We start from the raw sequence: 20,315 nt of genomic DNA, 5'->3' as shown, positions 1-20,315 counted from the left end.
CTGAAAAAGGGCGGGACTTTGGCATTTGTGCTTGAGGCCATAAGATCCGCTATGGGCGTTCCCCATTTGGCACAGATCTGAAGGAACACTTTGTCTGCCAGTTCCCACTCCGCTGGGTCGATTTGATACCTGCTTAGAAAATCGGCTTGCACGTTGCTCTGACCTGCAATGTGAGCTGCTGACAAACTGCAGATGTAGCTCGGCCCAGTGGCAAATCTGCGCAGCCAGTGCTCTGCACTGAGTGCCACCTTGTCGATTTATGTAGGCCAGTGCTGTCGTGCTGTCCGACAGAACACTGACAGCCAGTCCCTCCAGAGTCTTGTGAAGGGCCAGAAGAGCCTGGAATATCGCTCTCAGTTCCAAGCGATTGATGGACCACCCCGTTTCCTCGGGTGTCCACAGACCCTGGGCATAGCTTCCCTGGCAATGTGCTCCCCAGCCCTTCAGGCTGGCATCCGTTACCACCAGGCACCAATCGGGAAGCGCTAACAGCATTCCTCGCCGCAGCATGCTGTCTGAGAGCCACCACTCCATACTGAGTCGGGCCGCAGGGAGCCACGCGAGTCTGCGTTGATAATCCTGGGACATAGGAGACCATCGTTGAAGCAGGGCAATCTGTAGATGTCTCATGTGTGCTCTCGCCCATGGCACCACTTCCAAGGTGGCCGTCATCGACCCCGACAGCTGGACAAAGTCCCAAGCTCGCAGGCAAGGCATCCTCACGAGCAGACGGACCTGATTCTGAAGCTTGCACCGCTTTAGGTCAGGAATATTGACAACCCAGCCCAGAGATTGCAGTACTGAGACCACTCTGGCAGTTACATGACGACTCTCTTCTGCAAAGTCCGCTCTGATGAGCCAGTGGTCGAGGTACGGGTGAACCCGGATACCCCCTCGCCTGAGAAAGGCAGCTACTACCACCATTACCTTAGAAAAGGTTTGGGGAGCTGTGGCGAGGCCAAAAGGCAAGGCCCGAAACTGGAAATGTTTTCCCAACACCCCAAAAGGGAGGAACCGTTGGTGCGGGGGCCATATAGGAATGTGCAAGTAAGCATCTTTTAGGTCCAGAGACATGAGGAACTCTCCTGGCTGTACCGCCGCAATGACGGAGCACAGGGTTTCCATGTGAAAATCCCGCACTTTTAGTGACTCGTTGACTTTCTTTAAGTCGAGAATGGGCCAAAAGACCCACCTTTTCGCAGCACCACAGAATGGAGTAACGACCGCAGCCGTGTTCGGCAGGAGGCACCAGGATCACCGCTCCAAGGTGTAACAAGACATGTAAGGTCTCCTCTACCGCCATCCGTTTGACGGCAGTGCCGCATCAGGACTCCACAAACACGTCTCTCACCGGGGCACCGAAATCCAATTGGTAACCTTCCCTGATCAGGTCCAGGACCCACTGATCTGAGGTATCTTGGTCCACTCCTCGAGAAAGAGGGAAAGGCATCCTCATACAGCTGCAAAGGAGGAGTGGACCGGCGTCCCATCATTGTGGAGGACGGCCATGAACTCCTTGCCTTGAGCCTGCTGCTGCGGAGCGTTTGTCCGAGCGAAAGGAGTTCCTCTGCTGAAAGCGGGCACATTGAGTAAACCCAGCAGAGCGCACCGGGCGATACCTTCTAGCTTCACTGAAGCGAGGTCTGGAGGAGGAGGGAACCAACTGACCCTTGGAAGAAGGCCGCGGCCTATCCTCAGGTAACCGCTGGGGTTTAGCATTCCCCAGGTCTTTAACAATCTTCTCCAACTCCTCTCCAAATAACAGAATGCCCCTAAAGGGCAACTTCACCAGCCTTTGCTTAGAGGCCATGTCAGCCACTCAATGCCGTAGCCATAGAAGGCGGCAGGCGGACACTGTCACAGACATCTGTTTAGCCGAAGCTCTGACCAGATCATAGAGGGCGTCAGCTAAAAATGACAAGACCGACTCCATGTGCGGTGCAACCTCAGCGAGGGACTCCGCACCATCCACGGGCTGTTCCACTGCCTGTTGTAACCAAGAGAGGCAGGCTCGAGCAGCATAAAAACTGCAAACAAAACGCCCTTAAGGTTAGGCCTGAAATCTCAAAGGACCGTTTTAGTGCTGATTCCAGCCGCCGGTCCTGAATGTCCTTCAGGGCGACCCCTCCCTCTACTGGGAGGGTGGTCTTTTTTGTCACCGCCATGACTAAGGCATCCACTTTAGGCATCCCAAAACGGGCCAAGTGCTCCTCACTCAGAGGGTAAAGATGCCCCATCGCCCTAGCCACTTTCAAGGGCCCCTCAGGGTCAGCCCATTGAGCAGAAATAAGCTCTTGGATAGAGTCATGCAAAGGAAAGGCACGAGCAGACTTCTTAGTACTCGCCATCCTCAGATTACCAGAGGAGGCCCCGCCTTGAACAGGGTCATCAATAGAGAGGGCCTGTAAGGCATCAGAGGTAAGTGCTGGCAGCTCATCGCGGTGGAAAATCCGAAACGCAGTGGGATCATCCAGATCCAGTGGCAAACCGGCACCTTCCTCTGGCTCTTCAGACCACGAAGGCCTGCCAAATCCCTCAGAGTCCCCACAGCCCAACAATGGTGGGAGGGGAGGGGAGGGAGGGGGAGATGCGCCACTCTCCGGCGGGAAATTTACCCGTCTATGCTTAGCGTGCATCCAACGCTCAGGGGCATCCACGTCTGATATCAGCCCCGGGCCATCATTAGTCGGAAAGGGACCAGGTAGCAACGCAGTGTCAGACACCTGCGGCAGAGCTCTTTTCAGCATGAAGGCTTTATGTAAAACAAGCACAAACACGGGGGAGAAAAACTCACCCTGACCTCCCGTCTCCGAATTAGGAGCCATGGGGAACGGAGCTCCTCTGGTAGCCTCGGCCCGAGGCGCCCCTCTGCTCTCAGACTCCTCCGCAACTGCAGGGGTCGAGGCATGTGGTGCTTCCACGATGGCGCCCGCTGCCAGTTCCAACAAGCGGGAAGAATCATCGCTCGCCATGCTCGTACTAGCTCTACCGTCTAAACAGCACGTTTTACAGAGCCCCACTGCTGATCTGCGCTTGCAACAACGGGAACAGCGCTTAACTCCCTCAGCAGCCATCGCCGAAAAACGGTGGAATAAAATTCAAAATGGCGGCTTCGCGCCAAAATCACCCCGATCGGAACGCCGTCCGTGGGCCCTCCCCGGAGGAGCTGAGTACCGCTCTTACCTCAAAGAACCGAGTCCACGAGCTCCGGTCACGCTGCACAGTCAGGAAAAGCCTCAAATAGCAGCGCTGAAAAGCGCGGGTTTTTTTTTTTTTTTTTTTTTAACGCTGTGAGGAAAGTTGGAGGCAAACAGCTACAGAGGCACTCCGGAGGCAGAAGAGGGTGGGAAAGGCAGGGAAAGGGCGAACCTATATGCCTGCATCCACACAGGGGGAAGGGTAAAGCAGGGAAAGGGTGAACCAATGTGCCTTTAAAGTGGGCTCCACTTAGCCACAACACCCCTGCTACAACTGGCAAAAGCACAGGAGCCACCCCAGGCAGAATCTTCAAGGAGCTGAACGAGCTGCGTCCAACCCTGCTGGGAGATAGAGAAATACTGAGAGGGAGATGGAGCTAGCCGTCCTAGAGGCACTATGGTTTTCAGTGTTCTCTATCTCCCCCTGCTGGTAGGTGGACACAACCCATTCGTAATGGATTCATCTATTGCTGATGACAAGGAATTTGTTTTTTTAAGAAATTTTATATATGTTTTAAATATGTTTGTCAACATATAGATGATTATGGACGGTAAAATTACGTCTTACCTAATAATTTTCTTTCCTTTAGTAGCAGCAGATAAATCCAGGAACTAGTGGGTTGTATCCACCTACCATACAAACCACCAGCTCCTGGATTCATCAGCGGTGAAGATGGAGGTGGAGATAGAGAACACTGAATAGAAAACAGTGACACTGGACGCCCAGCTCGTCTCCTCGACACGACAGAGCCTGCAATTCCAAAACTCTGCGCACAGAGGAAATAGCCACCAGAAACACCGTCTTCAACATGAGATCTTTAACCGAAGCGGAATGCAACGGTTCGAAAGGAGGGCTTTGCAAAGCACTAAGGACCAAATTTAACTTCCAAGATGGACAAGGACACAGAAGGGGAGGACAAAGATGACGAGAACCTCTCAAATAACGCACCACGTCTGAATGGGCTGCGAAGAAGAACCAGCTAGACGCCCCCGAAAACAGGCAAGAGCTGTGACTTGCACCCGAAGGGAGTTAAAAGACAACCCCCTCTTTGAAGACCCTGCTGCACAAAAGTTCAAAATTTGAGAAACAGAAGTCTTAAAGAGAGACCAGGCACACTCTGCACACCACGCCTCAAACGTACGCCACACACTGGCATAAGCCGAGGTCATGGAACGCTTATGAACCCGAAGCAAGGTGGCAATCACAGAGTCTTCATAACCCTTCTTCCTCAAATTTGCCCTCTCAAGAGCCAAGCTGTAAGACCAAAGCAGGAGGCTTCCTCCATCTGTACCAGACCTTGATGAAGTAGCCCGGGGAAGACCTGAAGTCGAAGAGGAGGCTGCTCGAGAAGTTGCACGATCTGCATACCATGGCCGACATGGCCAATCTGGAACTACCATTACCATGAGGCCTCGATGAAGTCTGATCCGATGCAGTAGACATCCAATTAGGGGCCAAGGCAGGAAGATATAAAGAAGACCGACCATTGGCCAAGGTTGTAACAGGGCGTCTAGACCTGCAGAAACTACCTCCCACCTTCTGCTGAAGAACTTTTGTACTTTTGCATTTTGCCTGGTCGCCATGAGATCCATAACTGGAGTGCCCCACTGTAGACAGATTTGATTGAAGGCCTCCGTTGCCAGTTCCCACTCCACCGAATCGAGGCCATGACGGCTGAGAAAGTAGGCTTGAACGTTGCTCTGTCCTGCTATGTGAGCTGCTAAGAGACAAAGAAGATGAGTCTCCACCCATTGCAGAAGGACAGTCACTTCTGAAGCCAAGGCTAGACTCTGAGTGCCGCCCTGGTGACTGATGTACGCCACCGCTGTGGTGTTGTCCGAAAAAACTCGAACCGGTTGCCCTGAAACCTCTTGAGGGCCAGACTGACTGCCCTCAATTCCAATCGGTTGATGGACCACTTCACCTCCATCAGAGAACACTGGCCCAGAGCCACCCATTGGATACAATGGGCTCCCCATCCTGAGAGATTGGCATCTGTCACTACAATCACCCAGAGAGGGGATCAAAGTTTGTCAGCACACAGCCACCAGAGCATGCTGCCTCTCGCCAATGGAAGCCACGCCAGTCGACAAGAATAATCCTAGGACACTGGAGACCAGCGACTCAGCATGGCACGTTGAAGGGGGCACATGCGAGCTCTCGCCCAAGGAACTACTTCTAGAGTGGCTGTCATCAACCCCAGGATCTGGACGTAATCCCAGGCTCCAGGACGAGGGGAATACAACAGGCTGTGAATCTGAGAGCAAAGCTAGATCCTTCTGCTTTCCGGTAAGAAAACACGTCCCAGAGATGTATCGAACAAAACTCCCAGATATTCTGAAGTTTGGGAGGGGAGTAAAGAACTTTTGTTAAAGTTGATCACCCAACCAAGGGACTGCAGGAACTCCAGGATCCGAGAGGTGGCTGTAATGCTTTCCTGTGCAGAATCCGCCCGAATCAACCAATCATCGAGATATGGATGAACTTTGATTCCCTCTTTCCTGAGGGAGGCCACCACAACTACCAATACCTTGGAAAAAGTATGAGGAGCTGTGGCTAGGCCAAAAGGAAGTGCACCGAACTGAAAGTGGCGACCCAAGCCAGAGAAACAAAGATACTTTAGATGAGGAGGCCAAATGGGAATGTGTAAATACGCCTCCTTCAAGTCCAAGATCGTGAGAAACTCCCATGGCTGAACAGAGGCGATCACCGACCGCACCATCTCCATGCGGCAGTGATGAACTCAAAGACACTCGTTCACTTTCCTAAGGTCGAGAATGGGTCTGAAAGAATAATGGCCTGTGCGCCAACCGGCCCAAGGAACCGGCACCACCGCCCCAAGATCCAATGTTTGCAACGTAGCCAGAACGGCCTGCTTTCTGGAAGCCGTAGTGCAATGAGACTCCAAAAATCCGTTTCAGACGGGAACGGCAAACTTTAACCTGTAACCGTCTCTTATAAGATCCAAGACCCACTGGTCGGACGTTATGGTGGTCCACACCCCATGAAAGAGAGATAATCGACCCCCTATGGAAATGACCAAGGTATAGACCCATGCCCCATCATTGGGCAGGGCGATTGGGAGCTTGAGACCTATTTGAGGCTCCTGACGGTCTCTTGCCATTCCGAAAGAAAGACTTCTGCTGGAATCTGGAATGCTGAAACGAAGAATTACGGCCATGACAGTACCGTCAAACCTCCCAAAAATGAGGCCTAGCAGAACCAGATTTAGGACCAGGTCTAGGCCTGTCCTCTGGAAGACGATGGGACTTAGAATCCCCCAAATCTTTAACTATCTTTTCCAGATCCTCACTAGAAAGCAACTTTCCCCTAAAGGAAAATCTATTGAGACGCTGTTTAGAAGCCATATCAGCAGCCCAGTGGCGTAACCAAAGTAAACGACGTGCCAGAACAGCCAGAGCCATCTGCTTGGCCGAAGCTCTGACCAAGTCATAGAGGGCATCCACCAAATAGGCAAGAGCCGACTCCAACGGAGTACCAACCAAAACCCCCGAAGCTGAATCCTGTTCCATAGTCTGTTGAAACCAGGAAAGGGAAGTTCTAGCTGCATAAGAACTACAAATAGAAGCCTGTAAGGCCAACAAGGCCACTTCAAAGGAATGCTTAAGGGAGGCTTCAAGACACCTGTCTTGCATATCCTTAAGGGCAACACCCCCTTCTACAGGGAGAGTGGTCGTCTTAGTGACTGCCGTCACCAAAGCATCTACCTTGAGCAAGGAAAAGGTCTCTAAAGGTTGCTGGAGACACCAGATAGAGCCGGGTTGTGGCTCTAGCCACTTTTAAAGTACTTCCAGGATCTGCCCACTGAGCAGAAATGAGCTCCTGAATGGATTCATGCATTGGGAAATTCCTAGACTGCTTCCTAGTACTAGTTATTTTAGGGTTTATAGAAGCAGTTGCAAGTTCCTCAGGATCTGAAATATTTACTGCAGCTAAAGCTTCAGAGATGAGTAGGGAGCTCCTCACGATGAAAAATCCGAACCTCAAAAGGATCATCCTGCTCTCCAAGCAAGGGCTCCTCCCTCCTCAAAATCTTCAAATTTACAGAGTCTGGAAGATTCCCCAGATCCCAGCAACACTGGAGAAGAAATTGGGGCAACAGATCCCCCCTCAGGGAAAGAGGATAAGCGTTTGCGCTTAACAGCCATGTCTTCCGGATAAGAGATAGACCCAAAATCTCCCTAAGCAGGGAGGGTCTCCCTGGCTTCCAAAGCAGCCTGAGGAAAAGGAGAAGGCTCCACAGGGATCCCTTTCTTGAGCAAATAAGCCTGGTGAAGCAACAAAATAAAGTCTGGAGAGAACTCCATATCAGACCCAGAAGACTGCAAAAAAGAACCAGGATCTGCTCCAGTGCTGCTGGCCCCCGCACCCGCTGAACCGGGAAGGCGGGAAGACTCAGGAGGAGCAAAAGGCAAGGGCTCCAAAGGCGCATCAGAAGCCGCCATAGAAACGCAGGCTGCATGGTCCAAAGCGCGGGAACAGTCACCCGCGGCTCTAAAGACTCCCCCATCGCAACTTAGCACCGCGCCAAACAGTTTCCTGCTGCAGAACGACGTGAACAACTTTTGACCGTCTCCGCCGCCATTGCTAACTGCCCCTTAGCAGACCCCCACCACAGCGCCCATTGATAAAAAAACAAAGCTTAAAAGCCCTCACCAGCACTGCGGGGAAGGAAAAAAAGACAGGCGGGCACTCTCTGAGGGAGCCCAAACGGCGCTCCCACCCTTCACACAGCCTAGCAGGAAGCTGAACACCAGGCAGGCAGCTTACCAAGAAAATAAAAATAAATTCTCCGTTTTTCTTTGGCTGTCTACAAAAGTTGTGAGGAGAAGAAACTTTTTTTTTTCCCCCAGACAGCTAGGAAAGGAAGACCACAGAGAGCAGGTATGTCCTCAAGTTTGGCACCCTCAGGAAAACGTCCCCACACTCCACGTCCCCACCCCAAACAGCCCAGGAGCTCTCCAAGAATCCAAGAGCCAGGAGAAATCCATCCACCACCTGCTGTAGCTAGAGATATACTGAGGAGACAAGGAGCTGGGCATCCAGTGTCACTGCTTTCTGTTCAGTGTTATCTGCACCTGCTGGTAAGCGGATACAACCCATCAGTTCCCGGATTCATCTGCTGCTTATGCTAAGGAACTTATGTTCCTATGGACTTCTGATGCAGGTCACGAGGCCGAAACACAGACCAGTGTCAAATTGTGCCTTATTTTGATCAAACTTCTACGGCACCATTACTGCGTGGTTCTGTTGTCATCTTCGCTGTGTCTATTCAATGCTAGACACTTTGTAACATAACACAAATCCCTGCAAAAACGCATTCAGAGCCAATACAGCAAACTTAAGAAACCATAAAAGCCATGACTCCTAGAATTCAAACTACATCTTTACCTGTTACAAAAACAGCACTGTAAATAACATAAAGGCTCATTTTCAAAGCACTTAGACACAAAGTGCCATAGGTTACTATGAGACATATTTTCAAAGCACTTAGCCTTCCAAAGTTCCATAGGTTTCTAAGGAACTTTGGAAGGCTAAGTGCTTTGAAAATATGCCTCTATGGTACTTTGTGTGTATGTGCTTTGAAAATGAGTCCATAGGATTCTACAGCACCAGTATACCTATTACTGGAAAATTAGAGTAAGCAGACTTTATAGTCATGTTTTCCCAACGACGGTTACCAATATTCAAAATATATATTTTTTTCATTTCTACCTTTGTTCTCTTGGCACTCCTTCTACTTTCCATGTGTGGATCTCCTAAGCTGTTTTTCCAGTCTCCTTTCCATTTCTCTATGTTCCTGCCTTCTCTTTCCTTTCTACATCTGACATTGATCTTCCCTTTCATCTTTTTTCCCCTTCTCTGTTTTCTGCTTCATCACCCACACATTTGTTTCAATAAATCTTTATTGAACATTTTGAAGAAAAGTCAAAAGAACAGTATTTCCCCTCAAACCTACCACCTTCTGTTCTGCTGCCACCACTGATGTCATGCTTCCACAACCATAGTAGCAATCAAAGCTCAAGCACTAAGCGCCTCTGAGCCTTCCAAGCCCATGTGCTTAAGAGACCCTGCAAGTTTGGCCTTCTCAGACACATAAGGTCAGGCCAGAGGGAGCAGGGACAGGGCCAGTGGGACCTCACAAGCATATGGGTTTGAAGGCTCAGTGACACTTAGGGCTGAAGCCTTGTTGATCACTACCGAGGGCCCGGAGGCACAGCACAAGAAGGGAAAGGGTTTCAGCGCGAGCCCTGTGCTCCGATCACACTCCTACTGCTCCCTCAGTGCAGGACCAGTGCAGCAGGCAAGAGTGATCACAGCACCTTCTGGCATCCTCAAAGCTCAGCATCCTCCTACCATGCTTACTATGTTCACCAGGCTGCACTAGCCCTGTGGGGACAGACAAACTCAATATGTATACTTTAGAAGAAAGGTTCTACAGAGTAGATGTGGTAAACACATTTAAATATCTCTGTGGCATAAATGCATAAGATACAAGTCTCTTTCAATTGAAAAGAAGCTGTGGAATGAGGGGGCAGTAACCTCAGGAAATACTTCTACATGGAAAGAGCGGTGAATTAGTGGCACAGCCTCCCGGTGGAGGTGACGAAAACTACATTTGATCTCAAGAAAGCTTGGGACAAGTACAAAGGATCTCTAAAAGAAAGAAAAGGTTAGTAGCTGATATGGACGGGCAGAACAGATGAGCCATGTGGTCTTTATCTGCCTTCATTTTCTATATTTCAATGTTTACAAGATGGTGGCTAAGACCATACAGATACTAGACTGAACAAAAAGCAGGTGATGATAATTCCCCTGTATAGATTACTGCTGAGGCCTCATTGGGAGTGCTATGTTCAGTTTTGGGGGCTGTATCTTGCTAAAGATATCAAAAAACAAAGTAATTCAGAGAAAAGGTGAACAAAATGGTGTGGAGTCTGCACCAGAAGAGACAAACTTGAAGACCTAAATATGTATACTCTGGAAGAAAGGAGGGACAGAGGAAATACGATACAGAAATTTAAATTCTTTAAAAGTGTTAATGAACAAACATAGCTTTTCCAAAGACAGGAAGACTACAGAACCATGGGACAAGAAATGAAGCTGAAAGGAAGAGACTTTTAAAGAAACATCAGGAAATATATTTGGAATACCCTTCAGGTAGAGGTGGTGGGGACCATAAGCAGTAATGAAATAGAAAAAGGCATGGGATAAACAGAGAGGATCTCTCCCTATTACCACTCAAAGCTCAAATGACTTTCACCCTAAAAAAAATGAATAGAAGGGGAAAACCTGCATGGAGTGGCAGTTACAACCCTAAATAAAATAAGTAACCTACATGGAGCATCAGAATTTAAAAAAAAAAAAAAAAAAAGGTAACCTCTATAGAGCGACAGTTACCACCCTAATAACCTTATTTGGCAGACCGGATAGTTCATGCTAGTCTTTATCTGCCATCATTTACTATGTCACTGTCATGAGACCAGAAAACCTTAAGACACCGCAAAGTCACAGCAGAGCTTGTTAAAAATTGATGCGTCAAAATATGCTTTCCTAACGATCATTAACCGATCACAAAGCTTAATGGGGCAGACCATTAGTTTAAAATGGATCATCCTTAGGTAACTGAAAAATGAGTATAGCTTCAGACCAGCCTGCAACACACATTCCCTTTCCTCTCGCATTTTACCTATGCTGCGAGTAGTCAGAGCTGCCTATGTCACACAATCTATCACTGAAAATATGGAACCATGATGCAGAATAGGACACACATGCCCATCTCACCTTTATACTCAGGTGTAAACTCCTTCATCTCAGGTGGGAGAGATTCATAGAATCGCTGCTCTCTGGAAATGAGGGGCTTGCAGACAGTGTGGTCATCGTATCGCATCATGCTACTGTGACCGCCCACCTGATGGATAAAAGGTTCCAGCAGGACCCCTCGGACTCCATCTTGACCTGTCTTCTTACCATACTTCCCCACTTCCATGGTTCGACAAATGCACATTGCGTTGAGGGCACGTTGCTCTTGCAGTGCATGCAGGATGGCATGTAGGCCACAATCAGGTTGCCTGGCTATTGGGGATCAGTGCTTCTCAGTCAAAGATGGACTGCTGCCTCTGTTCTACAAGAAAACAAAAAAAAATCTGAAATAAAGGATCTCTATGTAATAGCCAGAAGAGAACACAAATTATATTTTGCCTTATTTCCATCCATATTTACCTATTAAATCACACCCACTGTAGTGACACAAAAGAGGCAGGTGAACTATAATAGTAGATGACAACGACCAAGTAGGAGCAATTGTTTACTGGGAAGGAGTGCTGTGGCTGGTGCCAGCAGTCCTTATCTCCACTAAGGGGAAGTGTGCTTGTAAAATCACCTTTAGTCATTGTCCCTGAAGCAGCCTACCATAGGCGAAGCGTGGAGGAGCAGCCTAATGTTTAGTACAGAAGGCTTTCATCTCGGCTACCTGGGTTCAATTCCCACTGCAGATCCTTGTGACCTTGGGCAAGTCACTTAATCCTTTACTGGCCCAGGAACAAAAACTTAAGATTGTGAACCATCTAGGGACAGAGAAAGTACCTGTGTACAGGGCTGCATACGTTTAGTAGTGATACAGAAATTATTAGTAGTAGTAGTAGTATAACAGATGAATTCTGAGCCATTCTATCCTCTTATCCTTCTTCAAAACTCTCACATGACCTTTAACATCATTTCTCTTCATGACCTGTTCTCTGGCTTCCTATTCTCCACCCTTCTCTTCTGGAACCCATTCAGTATGCAATGCCAAAAAATGTATTCTCTTGCAGATTTCTTTCTGCCTTTCCCACTCTGAAGTCCCTTCAATATATCTTTTTAGAAGGCAATTTTCATATATAGTTAAGCTTGCAGGCCCAATGATACTTTGTCCCCTTAGCCTGCAGACTAACTTTCATAGGGAAACAGATCTAGTAGTTTCCCTTTGAAAAAGGAAAATTAGGTTCTTACCTTGGTAATTTTCTTTCCTTTAGTCATAGCAGATGAATCCATTACGAGTGGGTTGTGTCCATCAACCAGCAGGGGGAGATAGAGAGCACTGAAAAACCATAGTGCCTCATGGCCAGCTAGCTCCATCTGCCTCTTCAGTATTTGAAGCTTCCAAAGCAGTGTTACACCACAAAGCATAATAACATGAACTTCCGTCACAGCGGATGAACGCCCCAAAACTGGAGCTATAAGTCAAAGGAGGGAATGAACTCATCCTCCTGTAACTGAACAGAAATCCTGAAGACCGTTTTCCAACTTCTCCCAATGAGGGAACATATCAACAGGAAAAACTGAACATAAAAGTAACATGAATCACATAATGAACCACTGAGGGAGGGCTCATGGATTCATCTGCTATGACTAAAGGAAAGAAAATTACCAAGGTAAGAACCTAATTTTCCCTTCCTTGTCATCAAGCAGATGAATCCATTACGAGTGGGATGTATCAAAGCAATCCCTAGATAGGGTGGGAACAAGCCCCACCACGCGCCAGCACTTGTGCTCCAAAATGTGCATCTCTCCTGGCAGCCACATCCAGCCTGTAATGACGGGCAAAAGAGAGCTTCGAAGCCCAAGTAGCTGCACTACATATCTCTTGAAGAGAGAGTGCTCCAGTTTCAGCTCAAGAAGAGGAAATCGCTCTTGTGGAATGTGCCTTAAAGGCTTCAGGCGGAGGCCGGCCAGATAGCAGATATGCTGAAAAGATAGCTTCTTTGAGCCAACGGGCTATAGTGGCCTTAGACGCTGGAGACCCTCTGCGCAGACCTGACAAAAGAACAAAAAGATGGTCAGAGGTCCTGAAGGCATTTGACATGCGCCGATATTGCAACAGAGCCCTTCGCACATCCAGAAGGTGCAACTGCCCATAGGCTTCTGGAAACTCCTCTTTAGAAACGGAGGGCAGGAAAATAGGCTGGTTTAGGTGAAACGCTGAAACCAACTTAGACATGAAGGACGGCACCGTACATACCATTACTCCAGACTCTGAGAATTGCAGAAATGGGTCTCGACAGGACAGCGCCTGGAGCTCAGATACCCGTCTCGCCGATGTCACGGCCACCAAAAACACCGTCTTTAAGGTCACATCCTTCTCCAAAGCTCGCCTAAGCGACTCGAAGGGCGAACACTGAAGGGCATTTAAAACTAACCACAGGTTCCAGGCCGGACACGAGGCCCGCAAGGGAGGACGGAGCCGAAGCACCCCTCTAAGAAACCGTGTCACATCCGGGCAAGCAGCCAGAGAGAGGCCAGCGACCTTCCCTCGAAAAGATGCTAAGGCTGCCACTGGAACCCGTAGGGAATTATAGGCCAAGCCTTTTTGTAAACCATCCTGCAAAAAGTCAAGTATTGGCGAGACAGACGCCCGCATAGAAGCGCACCAAGCCTCAAATTGGCGCCAAATCCTGGCATAAGCCAAGGAAGTGGAACGCTTGCGGGTCTGCAGGAGAGTGGAAATGACTTTACTGGAATATCCGTTGTCTCAATTGTGCCCTCTCAATAGCCATGGCATAAGACCAAAGTGGCAGGCGTCCTCCATGGTCACCGGGCCCTAACAGGTTCGGTACCAGAGGTAACAGCAGGGGATCCTCTACCAGCATCCGCCGGAGGTCCGCATACCACGGCCTCCTGGGCCAATCCAGGGCAATGAGAACCACCTCTCCTTGATGTAGCCGAATCCGCAGGAGAACTTGCCCTATCAAGGGCCATGGAGGGAACACATACAGGAGGCCCAGAGGCCAGGGTTGAGCCAAGGCATCCAACCCTGCCGAGCGAGGATCTCTCCGTCTGCTGTAGAAGCACGGGACTTTGGCATTTGTGCTTGACGCAATAAGATCTATTACGGGCTTTCCCCATTTGGCACATATCTGCAGGAATACTTCATCTGCAAGTTCCCACTCCGCTGGGTCGATTTTGATTCCTACTCAGATAATCGGCCTGCACGTTGCTCTGACCTGCAATATGAGCTGCTGACAAAACCTGCAGATGAAGCTCGGCCCAGTGGCAAATCTGTGCGGCCTGCGCTGCTAGTGCTATACACTGAGTGCCTCCTTGGCGATTTATGTAGGCCACTGCTGTCGTGTTGTCCGACAGAACTCTGACAGCCAATCCTTCCAGGGTCAATTGAAAGGCCAGAAGCGCCTAGAAAATCGCTTTCAACTCTAGGCAATTGATGGACCACTCCGACTCCTCGGGTGTCCAAAGACCCTGGGCATGCTTTCCCCGGCAATGTTCACCCCAGCCCTTCAGGCTGGCATCTGTTACCACCAGGCACCAACCAGGGAGCGCTAACGGCATTCTTCGCCGCAGCATGCTGTCTGAGAGCCACCACTCCATCCTGAGCCGGGCCGCAGGGAGCCACATGAACCTGCATTGATAATCCTGAGATATTGGAGACCACCGTTGAAGCAGAGGTCTCAGGTGCGCTCTTGCCCAGGGCACCACTTCCAAAGTGGCCGTCGACCCCAACAGCTGGACTATGTCCCAAGCTCGCGAGCAAGGCATCCTCAGGAGCAGACGAACCTGGTTCTGAAGCTTGCACCGCCTTTGCTCGGGTAGGAAGACCATCCCCGAGGCTGTGTCGAACCGGACCCCCAAATATTCTAGAGATTGAGAGGGGTCAGGTGACTTTTGCCTATATTGACGACCCAGCCCAGAGATTGCAGAACTGAGACCACTCTGGCTGTAACCTGATGACTTTCTGCAGAGTCTGCTCTGATGAGCCAGTCGTCTAGGTACGGGTGAACCCAGATACCCTCTCGCCTGAGAAAAGCAGCTACTACCACCATTACCTTCGAAAAGGTTCGGGGAGCTGTGGCGAGGCCAAAAGACAAGGCCCAAAACTGGAAATGTTTTCCCATCACCGCAAAACGCAGAAACCTCTGGTACGGGGGCCAAATTGGTATGTGCAAGTAAGCTTCTTTCAGCAGAGACGTGAGAAACTCTCCTGGCTGTACCGCCGCTATGACGGAGCACAGGGTTTCCATGTGAAAATGCCGCACGTTCAGAGACTTGTTGGCTTGTTTTAAGTCTAGGATAGGCCGAAAAGACCCTCCTTTTCGCGGCACCACAAAGTAAATGGAGTAACGGCCACAGCCGCATTCGGCGGGAGGCACGGGGGAAACCGCCCCAATGTGAATCAAGCCTTGCAAGGTCTCCTCTACCACCGCCCGTTTGGCGGCAGAACCACATCGGGACTCCACAAACACGTCTCTTATCGGGGCATTGAATTCTATTCTGTAGCCTTCTCTGATCAGGTCCAAGACCCACTGATCTGAGGTAATCTTGGCCCACTCCTCGAGAAAGAGGGAAAGTCGTCCTATAACAGGAATCGAGGAGGGGAGTGGCGCACCATCATTGAGAGGGTCGCCCATGAACTCCAGGTCTTGAGCCTGCTGCTGCGGAACATTTGTCCAAGCGAAAGGAGTTCCTCTGCTGAAAACGGCCACGCAAAGTGAACCCAGCAGAACGCCCCGAGCGGTACCTTCTAGCTTCATGGAAGCGAGGGCTGTAAGAGGAGGGAACCGCCTGACCCTTGGAAGAAGGCCACGGCCTATCCTCAGGTAAGCACTGGGGTTTGGCATCCCTCAGGACTTTCACAATTTTCTCCAACTCCTCACCAAACCGAAGGCCTTGAAAGGGCAACTTCACCAACCTTTGCTTAGAGGCCATGTCAGCTGCCCAATGTCGTAGCCATAGAAGACGGCGAGCCGCCACCGCTACAGCCATCTGTTTAGCTGAAGCTCTGACCAGATCATAAAGGGCGTCAACCAAAAATGACAAGGCCGACTCCATCCACGGTGCCACCTCCGTAAGGGGCTCCGCTCCATCTCCGGGCTGTTCCACTGCCTGTTGTAACCAAGCGAGGCAGGCTCGGGCAGCGTAGCAGCTGCATGCAGATGCCTGTAAGGATAGGCCTAAAATTTCAAAGGACCGTTTCATAGCTGCCTCCAGGCGACAGTCCTGCATGTCCTTCAGGGCAACTCCTCCTTCCACTGGGAGGGTAGTTTTTTTGTCACAGCCGTGACTAGGGCATCCACTTTAGGCGCTGCTAAGCGCGCCAAATGCTCCTCACTTAGAGGGTATAATTGCCCCATAGCCCTGGCGACTTTCAAAGGCCCCTCAGGGTCAGCCCATTGAGCCGTGATAAGCTCTTGGATGGAGTCATGCAAAGAAAAGGCTCGAGCAGGCTTCTTAGTACTTGCCATCCTCGGATTACCGGAGGTCTCAGTACTCCCAGGGTCTTCTATAGAGAAGACCTGCAAGGCATCAGTAATTTTCCACTGTGATGAGCTGCCAGCGCTTATTACTGATGCCTTGCAGGTCCTGCAAGGCTTCAGTAATAAGCGCTGGCAGCTGATCGTGGTGGAAAATCCTCACCGCGGAAGGATCATCTGGATCCGGTGGCAATCCTGCACCTGCTTCTGGCTCTCCAGACCACGAAGGCCTGCCAGACCCCTCAGAGTCCTCACATCCCGACCACAGGGGGGGAAAGGGGGTGCGCCACTCTCTGAAGGGGAATCCACCCTTCTGCGCTTGTCTTGCAGCCATCTGTCAGGGGAAAACGCGCCTGACGGTAATCCAAGGCCAGACTCCACTGGAGGGGATACAGAAAGCAGGGCCACAAAGGACCCCTTCGGAAGAGCTCTTTTTAATAGAGATGCATTATGCAGCAATAAAACAAATTCAGGGGGAAATAGCTCACCCTGGCCTCCCGGTTCCAGTCCGGGGGAAACAGCTCTTTTATTAGCCTCTACACGAGGCGCCCCTCCAGGCTCAAACCCCTCCGCCTCAGCGGGGGTGGGGTAGGGGGGGGTAGCACCATGCTGTTCCAAAATGGCACTCGCTGTCAGCTCCACGGAGCGGGAAGGAACATCGCTCGCCATGCTCGGGCCGGCACTACCGTCTGAAAAGCACGCCTTACAGAGCCCCGCTGCAGATTTGCGCTTGCCACAAATGGAACAACGCTTTACTTTCTCAGCAGCCATCGCCGAAAGCGACGGAAATTCAAAATGGTGGATTTGCGCCCAAATCGTCCCGATCGCGGGCCCTCCCCGGAGGAGCTACAAAATGCTCTTACCTCACCAGACCGAGTCTCCGAGCTCCGGTCACACTGCACAATCAGAAGAAAACCTCTTTTCGGGGATCGCAGCACCAAAGCGCGACGCAACTTTTTTTTTTTTTTACGCTGTAAGGAAAGTTTGAGGCAACAGCGAAAGAGGCAAATTTCCAACTCCAGAGGATCAGTAGCGTGGGAAAGGCAGGGAAAGGGCTAACCTATTTGCCTTTAAAGTGGGTACCATCAGCCACAACACTTCTGCTACAACTGGCAAAGCACAGGAGCCACCCTGGCAGATTTTCTGAAGCAGCTTGAACAAGCTGCAACCACCCTGCTGGGGAGATAGAGAATACTGAAGAGGCAGATGTAGCTAGCTGGCCATGAGGCACTATGGTTTTTCAGTGCTCTCTATCTCCCCCTGCTGGTTGATGGACATAACCCACTCGTAATGGATTCATCTGCTTGATGACAAGGAATGGTTGATGCGTTGCTTCAATTTGATTTACTTATTTTTGCAAACTTGTTCTCAAGGTTTACAATTCTCCAACCTATATACTTTAATAGTACAAAGTTCATGAGATAAAGACTGCACGGAAATGTCATTGTAAAAGTTACTATCAGGCTCATTTTCAAGAGAGATAGATGTCCAAAAAGTGACATAAGTCAGCATTTGGACGTTTATCTCACAGAAATGTCCAAATCAGTATTATCAAAACCTCTTTTTTTTATTTTATTTTATCATTTTACTTAATTACAATCACATTTATCACATAAATGTAAGGAAATACAGAAATTAATATAAAAAGGAAAACATTTTCTCTCAACAATATATATTTACATAATTGTCCACAATTGGAAGATCCAAGATCAGGAAAACAATCTTAAAGAAAATAAGAAAAACTCAAAATGGTTAATCTTACACTTCACATTTTCTGAGGGAGGAAGGTTAATCCGTTATTGCAGCCGGTACAGTGGTAACTGAAGGAAGTTGCTGCAGAGGATTCTTCATCTGTTTCCACAAACTCTATAATTTCTTAGGTTCAAACAAATAAGTAATAAGGAAAATAAAACACTTACAAGGGAATCGTGCTAGGAAGGTCCCACCTGGGGCAATGATTCCTGGCTGAAAAGCCAAGACTTCACACCTCCCAGTCTGCGATTCCCTTGATGTGTCAGGAAATATATTCATCTTTGAACCCAAAAAACTAATCAACCATATATCGGAAATACAATTTCAAAACGTTGTTCCTATCTAATCAAAGACGAAAGTCACTAATAATATATCTATAACTTCTGAATTTTCCAAAATGTCAGTTAAACATCTCTTTTCTCTGAAAGAAGATTTTAAAGGAAATATAATTTTAGTCACCAAAAGGTGGCTAACAGAAGGTATTAGCAAAGTATCGGAGAAATATTTCTTCAAGAATTCAGTAGCTAATATATAGGATATTATAGGTAAATTTATCATTCTCAAGTTATTTTCCCTTAATTGGTTCTCCAGAAATTCCAGTTTTTACAAGAAAAATAACTATTCTTCATTACCAAATTATCTAATTTTCATAGAGAAGCCATTTCCGTAATCAAAGTCTCTTTTTATATCTTGGACTTCCACTTTGTTAGATAAGTATTAATATAAATTCTTTAACTCACATAGTGAAAAGTTTTAAACATCTGAAGAAGACAGTTATTCACATTCTGCTGCAGTTCCTATAGTATGTCCTTTATGACATTATTGGCTTCACCAAGTCCAATTTCTTCACAGAAACCACTCCAGATATCTTCGGGGGGGGGGAAGAGCTCACTCTCCAATCCCCCAGTTGGTTTATTATCCGGAGTCGATGCTGCACCAGGACCTCCTCGGGTCACATGAAAATCCTAACCCACTTCGGGCGTTACCATTATTGACCTCCATAGCGAAGCATTACTATTTCCGGGTCTTGGAGGGGTCGTGCCAACAGGGGGACTCAAAGTCACTCCCTCCACTGAGATTCGGCAATAAAGCCTTGCTGTTCCCCGAAGCAAGAACCGATATCCCCGACGTTATGACCCCGAATCTCTCCAAAATAGACTGACAAGTGGTGGGAACCCCAGCCGTGTTCGAGGAGGACAGCACCACGGCTTTGCCTTTTCTCTTCCCCATTCTCTGGGGAGCGCGCCTTCTTCTTCAGGCATTCTGGTGTAAAACGGGAACTCAACTAGCATACGTCCTCCCTCAACGCCATCTTGGATCCTCCAGGTTGGGACACTCTTTGTCTGGTTTCTCCTCAGAGGCCTGTCTGATATGGGTAACCCTACAGCTTAGCCCTCTGAGTCATTGAAACACGGAAGCCCCTCCACCACTTGCAAGGTGGTGTCCCTTCGGAGGGGCAAAATCTCTTTTTAGATATCTTTCTCTGAAATCTGTCAGAAGGACGTCCAAATCTCAAGGGGGTGTGCCAAGGGGGTGTTCAAGGCGGGACTTGGGCGTTCCTAAGACATGGACATCTTTCGGCAATAATGGAACAAAACAAAGACGTCCAAGACTAAGACGTTTTGAGCTAGACCTGTTTTTATAGTGAACAGCTGCAGTGGGACTTAAACCCACTTCCCCAGGATTAAAGTCTGCTGCACTAAACACTAGGCTACTCTACTTCACACAAGAGGTGCCCCAAATGACTCGGGAGATCAACTCCCCTTACTCCCCCAGTGGTCACTATTCCCCTCCCACCCCAAAAAAATGTAATTAAAAATATTACTGCCAGCCTCAGATGTTATACTCAGGTCAAATCGAATAGCATGCAGGTCCCTGGAGTAGTCTAGTAGTGGTGCAGTGCACTGCAGACAGGTGGACCAAGGCTTCTACTTGTTATGCTTGTGGAGGAAACTGTGAGCCCTCAGAAACCCATTGTACCCACATATTGGTGCTCCCTTCACCTGTAAGGGTTATGGTAGTGGTGTACAGTTGGGGGTAGTGGGTTTTGGAGGGCTCAGCAGACAATGCTCATAAGTACATAAGTATTGCCATACCAGA

General features: G+C 49.0%; 1 protein-coding gene across 1 annotated transcript in view; it reads right to left on the bottom strand.

The window, feature by feature from the left end:
• IP6K1 (inositol hexakisphosphate kinase 1) overlaps window positions 1–20,315 on the bottom strand; it is a 157,519-nt gene that overhangs the window by 117,745 nt on the left and 19,459 nt on the right. The window contains exon 2 of the mRNA XM_030205291.1: window positions 11,005–11,344. Coding sequence (XP_030061151.1) covers window positions 11,005–11,227 — 223 coding nt within the window. The 5' untranslated portion in view covers window positions 11,228–11,344. The remainder of the gene's footprint in view (window positions 1–11,004; window positions 11,345–20,315) is intronic.

The sequence above is a fragment of the Microcaecilia unicolor genome, chromosome 6 (assembly GCF_901765095.1).
Source record: "Microcaecilia unicolor chromosome 6, aMicUni1.1, whole genome shotgun sequence".
In the NCBI taxonomy this organism is placed as follows: Eukaryota; Metazoa; Chordata; class Amphibia; order Gymnophiona; family Siphonopidae; genus Microcaecilia; species Microcaecilia unicolor.
Note: the sequence above shows the minus strand (reverse complement) of the source record. Positions and strands in the feature narration are given on the sequence as shown.